Source organism: Gopherus evgoodei, chromosome 1, assembly GCF_007399415.2.
Source record: "Gopherus evgoodei ecotype Sinaloan lineage chromosome 1, rGopEvg1_v1.p, whole genome shotgun sequence".
Taxonomy (NCBI): Eukaryota; Metazoa; Chordata; order Testudines; family Testudinidae; genus Gopherus; species Gopherus evgoodei.
Genome location: NC_044322.1, coordinates 135,581,795 through 135,588,844, shown reverse-complemented (window position 1 = coordinate 135,588,844; position 7,050 = coordinate 135,581,795). Strand labels below are relative to the sequence as shown.

Below are 7,050 nucleotides of genomic sequence, written 5' to 3'. Positions count from 1 at the left end.
GGGCTAATTCACATCAGTTGTGACATAATCACCTCCCTACTAGAAACCGGGCTGGAAACTCATATACTGTAGGCCACCAAACGGCTAGCAGATGGTAACAGTCTTTGGACATTATTGACTTCTGGTACATTTGGACCAGTGACCTAGAAGGGAAAGGTTCTATATCCAATTACCATTTGTCTGAGCCATCCTATGTTCACTTTTACAACACACACACACACACACACACACACCACACACACACACACAAAATTATAATTTATCAAAGCTTCAGTCAGATAGCTACAGGTCAAGTTCATGAGTCATCAATCTAAATGCATGCCAAAAAAGGTAGTGTGAAGCTACTGGCCACAGTACCACAAATACATAATATTGGGCCAGCTCCTCAACTGGTTTAAAGCAGCATAGCTCATTGATTTAAATAGAGCAATGCCAATTTACACTGAGGATCTGGTCCTCCATGTCTAGTGTTCTAATTCTTTTAAATATATTGCTCTGATATTGCTATGGTTATCTTTGCAGAGATGAACTAGTGCAAGCAGATGCTCACCGCCACTCTAATCGACCGCGACTCGCATACATACAACGTAGACTGTAACTCTTGAGTTTAGTCATATGCTACTTCCTGTGCCAGCTGATTAACATCAGAAGCTAGGATGTGATTGTCTAAACGATTTTTCAGAGACTCGATTAACTGGTTTCCTGTACCTTTTCTACAATGCATGAGGAAGAAAATGAAAGCCTAAAAAAATCTAACGCAAGCAAAGATAACTGACTTTATTTTCTAATGGACCACCCTAAACATAATGGAATTATCTTGAAGCATTTTTGCCAACAGATTTTCAATGGACTACATCAGCATTTCACTGAGTCCTAGTTCTTAGAATATGTAGACTTCCTTATTAAACACTTGATCATACAAGATGTTGAATGCCTTCAATTTTCATTGACTTCAGTGGGAGTTAAGGCCACACAGCATCAGGCCTTTATTCTGTTCATAAGTATTAAGCTAGAGGAATCAAGTTGTGCACTCATGCTGATGAGAATTCAGTCAAGAACAGAATTCATCCTGTGAGGTGGTGAGTGCTCCCAGTACCTTTTGAATACAGACTAGGTGCACTGAGCATCTTGCAGAATTAGGTCCCTGATCTATATGCCTTACTCAGGGAAAAGGCTCAATGAAATCGATGGGGTTACCCCTAGGGATGAATTTGTCTCCCTTGCAATTCATTCACATGGCACCCCTGGGGACAGCTGATCCAGCATCAAGAAGAAAGTGCAGGAACAAGTCTTACAGACACTGAATAAGCTAAGATATTAGTGACCTTCACAGACCATCCCCACAACACCCATATGAAGCGTCATTTCAGGCTGCTGGATGCTTAGCCATGAAATTCTGGAAAAAGGATGAAATCCTGATGCCCATTGCCTTTAAAATGGGTCCAGAATTTCACCCAATGTCATGTGACAGGGAAGGGAGATGAATGTGTACATCTGAATTTGGGAAGCAGGTTATGTGAAATGGCATCCTAGTCTCCTGGTTTACAAGGCTGTTTTCTTCCAGTAATTGATATTTTTTAACTCAACATGGATTTTATCCCTAAATTATTAATTTAACTTTTTACAAACAAGATTCTAGGTCAGATCATCATACAGTGACTAATAAAGACATTACCCAATGGAGCTCTGAACAGATCCAAACTATATTTAATTCTGAACTTCATTTGCACAGAATACCCTTTATTAAACGATCATTAATAGTTTTACTTTTAGCATAACACAAAGAATGAGTTGTCAACAATAGGCAAAAGTCTGGCTACCTTGTTGTTGTCTTCATGTATTATTATTGTATGGCCTACTAAACTGAATGCAGATTAATAACATATTTGCAGGAAGAAAGTACAATTCAGGGTGAAGATACAGAATGATTTCTATAAAAGAAATGTTTTAAAAAAATACAAAAATGCTAATTTCTCAAATTTGAAAAATAAATATTAGAATGAAGCATATTTACAGGAAAGCAAACAGTTAGCTGTGATGCATATAAATATGAATGAAAAATCTATTTGAAGTGTTGTAGGACTGAAATTGGCAAGAGCATATATCAAGAGCCAAAAACGTTTGTTTTTTTTTTAAATAATCTCTGAAGGTCTCCTAGCATCCCACACATGTTAACACAGGTACTAAGGCTTCATCCTGTGATATCACTGTCCAAAAGATAGCACATCAATACCATCCAGATTTTAAAACATTTTATTTGCATATTAAAAAAATTGTGCATTCCAATAATTAAAATCATTTGAACAAAAAAAATGGCACTCGATTAACTGCATTTTACAGCTCGCAGGACCTTGGTACAGCTTTGCATTTATTCGTGTTACCAGTTTACTGTAGTCCCACCCAAGTTCTTCTTTCATCAACATGCAAGCTCTTTCATGCCACCAGGACCAAACCCAGACAGGCAGATGGAAAGGCAGCGCGCCTTCATTCAGTGTCAGTAGTTCTCTCTATTTTTTGATGTGAAAGGGGCAGTACAGTCATTTAAACTTTATCCAACCTCTTTGCATCTTACAAAGTTAAACAGCTAAAAAGTAAAATAAGAAGGCAATGCTTGTGGAATGTACAGTGCATAATTTGGAAGGGCAGATTTCATTACGATTCACCCGCTTGCTTCTCCTGTTCAATTGCTAGAAGAGAGGACAAAAATAAGAATTTTAAAAATAAAGATGAAATACTTGACATTTTTAAAATATAAGTGTTACATTTTTATGGAATATAGAAATCAATTGTAGATTTATAAAATTGGTAGAAAATTATCTTAATTGCAAAATGTACTACTACATGTAACTTTACAGTGGTTCAGATATTTTAGATCTATTCAGTAATCTCATATATATTTCACATAATGTATATGTATAAAAACTCTCTCTGCCCTGTCTTTATCTTTTCCTTGCCTTTTCCCTCTCCCTGTTAAATTATACATACTTACTTTCTTTTGAAGGCAATGGATTTTTCTCTTGCGTTTCTGTTTTCTTCAATTTAGTCTTGTCAAATTTCTCAATTTCAGCCATATCTGGTTTGTCGGACATTTTTGCAGATTAATCTGTATGTGGAAACGAAAGACAGTTTGACTCCTCCACCTTTTATTCAGAAATGCGTTACTCACTCCTTGATCTTCAGCCAGCAACCCCGCCTCCCGTCTCCCTCTTTAAGAGGCACGTAATAGCCTCTCTCTCTTTTTTTGTAAAAAGATATATATTCAGCGAAATAAAATTCATCGTGTAACATACTGTGGGGTGAAATGGCATGTACAAATCTAGCCAAGGCTGATTAAGGAGTTTAAAATAAAATCAATGCAGGAAATACGTTGTTTTATCATCAGATCATTTTTTTTAAAGTGGAAATTTAATCCATTATCAAAACAATTGCCTATTGTTGAGACTGTTTTCTTCTCATTAAAATCTCTTCAATGTTTCCACGTTGTTCTGAACAGAACAATAGGAGGATGGTGCCTGGAAGAGGCTATTTATCTTAAAAAAAAAAGATTTCATGCACAAAACACAAATTTAAAAATGTAAAATAATGCCAATGCCAAGCAACTAGCCTATGCTAATCACATTCTCCATCTTGGGGTCTGTCTGTCTGCTCTTTCTTCCTTTAGCACATTTGGATGAAGTCCTGCATTCTTTTCTCCTCACAAAGAACTGCAGCTGCAGACTAAGGAAGCTCAAACCACCGCCCTTGCTGTTTGCTGCCTGTCTCCTTCTCAGCAATGCAGCCACAGATACAACGCTGCCTGGATTCAAACAGAGATTTTCTTGTACAGATGCACACACAAGCACTCACACCCTCTTTCAGCAGCTGAAGGTTTAAACAATACAACCTCCCCTTGCTCTCCTCCCTGTATTGGGAGTTTGAGATTTTAGCACACATCTGCTTGTAGTAAATTCCCTTCTAAATAGCAGGGAAGGAAGAAGCAATGCGTAGATCAACAAAAATCTCCTGCTGTTAGGTCACAGATACTACAATATTCAATTAGTGTCGACTAAGATGCCAGCTTTTTTGTTAAGCCAGAACAAAGGAAACCGAGAGGGCTTCCCCCATTCTTTCCTTGGACTCGCATTTAACATTTTCACCCAATCTGTCCAACTTTAACGACGCCACTAGTCTTAAGCACTGGCTTACAATTAAAATCTCTTGGGAGCATTTCAAAGCATCAGGATTATTCCATCCTGAAACTTAGTAACAAAGCAAAGGGTGTTGAAGAAGGAATTGGGTTAAAAATCCACACTCATCAGCACAGACATGGAGAAATGCGTGCTAATAAAAGGGGAGAGCGAGGGAAAGAAAACCAGAGTTGAAATATAAATTGTGTCCTCACCACTGATGCTCTGCACAGAAGTAACCGTAGTCTTTACAGCTGCTGCTCTGGACTGTAGCATACGCGCTTTCGCTGCATGAGCAGTTATATCCTCACTTCTATGCAAATGAGAGTGATGTCACTGAGTCTGCTTTAACCCTTTCACTACACTCCCAGTTCCTTGCTTCCTTTTTTATGTTATTTATTAACTATTATTATTTATTATGTATTACTGCGCTATAAAAGCAAAAGCCAGCAACCAGCTCCCCTATGGAAAGCATTATTTGTGTAGACAGCTGTCCCTGAAAAGAAAGTTAGGGCATTTGTGGGTGTGATATTCGTACTAATGGCAGACTATCACAAGGGAAGGCCTGTTGTAGCAGCTAGGACATGACGCGCGCCCCCCTACTAGAAAACGGGCATCGTAAATGCGCAGCAAACCAATACAACACAGGGGGATGCTATCTCTGTGGTCCTAATGCAACGATGGAAGGCGGTGGTGGGGTGTGTGTGTGAAATGACAATGTCTGTCACTCCATGGTTCCCCTTCATGTCGATGTGAAAGGATTTTCCGCTTGTATTTTTATTTGCAGCTGTTACTGTCTTCTGGTCCTTGAAAACTGTCTGACATCAGGTGGGTTATTGCATTTGGTGCTAAAATCCCAGCTACCGGACGGCTGTGGGGGGGATCCCATTTTAAAACCACTCTAGTTAGAACAATACCTTTTTAACAGATGATAACTCTGGGCCATATCATGCCAACCATTATTAAGCAGAAATCTCAGTTGAAATTAATGGGAAGTTTTGCTTAAAAAATCAATGGCAACAATATGCTGGCTCCAGAAAATAGCATAACAAAGTGCTTACTGTTTGTAATTGCTGCTTTTCTTTGTTCATTTTTACTTCCTCTTAGTGTGTCTGGAGGCCGGAAGGTCCAGTGATAGCTGTTTTTTTTTACATTTTGTAGAGAAACTGCAGCCATGTTGTGATCATATTGTGCTGCATTTCCAAAAACCTGCTATATTTTTGCTCAAAGTTTTTGTGGATTTCTTTTTGTTGAGCAATAGTTTCTTACTGCTCATGTTACTCAAATTTCCTCACTTACAAAACCTCATCTCTATCAGATAGCAGACTCCAGGAACTGCCCCCCTGCTGTCCTTGCGATTGTGCTGCGAGTGAAAGAAAGAAATCATATAGGCAGGCTTTCTCCCAGCCCCAGCAGACAATAGCTCTAAGGAGACCCCGACTTGCCCCTCTCCACCCCTAGCTCCATTCACTACAGCTGGGTTATCACAGACCATACATCTCATTGTATGCTTCAGATTCTGATTCTTTGTGGTTGGAGGACAGACAGAGGCATGGTATATACAGGATTTCCACAATACTAGGCCTCAGCTAAGCAAGGCCTGGGACCTCTCCATGCTGTATATTTCAAGCTTCCCTGCACCGAGCATTGCAAACATAAGCAGCACATCTAAAGGAGTAAAATGATCCATTTGTGACAACACGAGGGTCTAGATGTTTGGGTAATTTTTGGATATGGGGGAGGGGAGGATGGCTGGAATATTGTTTCTGTGTATACAGGATTGGACAATACGCCAAACTATCCATGCAAAAATACATAGAAGCGAAAAAGTTCAGTTAAATCTCTGAGTTTTAACTATCCTGATTCATTGTCTCCTGTCCTGGAGAATGGGGGAAAGGGAGTTTCGCAGGTCACACCAAAGGGGCAAGGCTTGTGGGGTCCTGGATTGTGTATGCGGAAATTCATTTAATCTTCGCTGATCCTGGGACATCTATTTGGAGACCCATGTTGCCCGCTGTGTTGCTCCTTGGCTCCATGCCCTGGCAACCTCTGTGTATGTGTGTTGGAGGGCATTTGAAGCTACAACTCCTAAGCAGCATTAGTTTACACTGTTAATTAATTAGCCTCTTAGGCCTGGTCCACACTACAGCGTTAAATCGATTTAAACAGCGTTAAATCGATTTAACGCTGTACCCGTCCACACTACAAGGCACTTAAAATCGATTTTAAGGGGTCTTAAAATCGATTTCTGTACTCCTGCTCAACGAGAGGAGTAACCCTAAAATCGATATTACTATATCGATTTAGGGTTAGTGTGGATGGAAATCGAAGTTATTGGTCCCATTCTTTTACTGAGCTACCCAGAGTGCACCGCTCCGGAAATCAATGGTAGCCTGGGACCATGGACGCACACCACCGAAGTAATGTGCCCTAGTGTGGACGCATAAAATCAATTTTATAAAACAGGTTTTATAAAATCGATTTTATTAATTTCGATTTTACTCTGTAGTGTGGACGTGGCCTTAGAGTTGGTAGGGTAACTCCCACCTTTTCATGTTCTCTGTATGTATATATAGCGCCTCACTATATGTTCTATTCTGTGCATCCGATGAAGTGGGCTGTAGCCCACAAAAGCTTATGCTCAAATAAATCTATTCGTCTCTAAGGTGCCACAATACTCCTGTTCGTAATTTACACTGGTCATTATGAATACATCTATGCCAGTTCCTGAGGAGAGCATGCCACACAGAGTGGCTACTAAATGGCTTTGCCTTCACCTATTACTAGGCAGGCTACATAAAATCCACAGAGTCTTAATTTCGTAGGGAGAAATCCTGGCCCCACTGGAGTCCCAGCAAAAGTCTCGTTGACTTCACTAGGGCCA

General features: G+C 39.8%; 1 protein-coding gene across 1 annotated transcript; it reads right to left on the bottom strand.

Moving 5' to 3' along the window:
- Nucleotides 1–2,237: 2,237 nt before the first annotated feature.
- TMSB4X (thymosin beta 4 X-linked) lies at nucleotides 2,238–4,488 on the bottom strand. The gene is made up of 3 exons (XM_030572972.1): nucleotides 4,382–4,488; nucleotides 2,990–3,103; nucleotides 2,238–2,687 (listed from the first exon to the last, which is right to left on the bottom strand). Exons 2-3 carry the CDS (start codon nucleotides 3,087–3,089, stop codon nucleotides 2,653–2,655), a joined length of 135 nt encoding a protein of 44 aa, XP_030428832.1. The 5' UTR covers nucleotides 3,090–3,103; nucleotides 4,382–4,488; the 3' UTR covers nucleotides 2,238–2,652.
- Between the last annotated feature and the right edge of the window lie 2,562 nt (nucleotides 4,489–7,050).

Bases quoted from the DNA above. Each gene is read 5' to 3' on its own strand.
- TMSB4X (XM_030572972.1), bottom strand. From the start codon at position 3,089: ATGTCCGACAAACCAGATATGGCTGAAATTGAGAAATTTGACAAGACT. The intron at 2,688-2,989 runs GTAAGTATGTAT...CCTCTCTTCTAG, and splicing joins TCCATTGCCTTCAAAAGAAA to CAATTGAACAGGAGAAGCAA.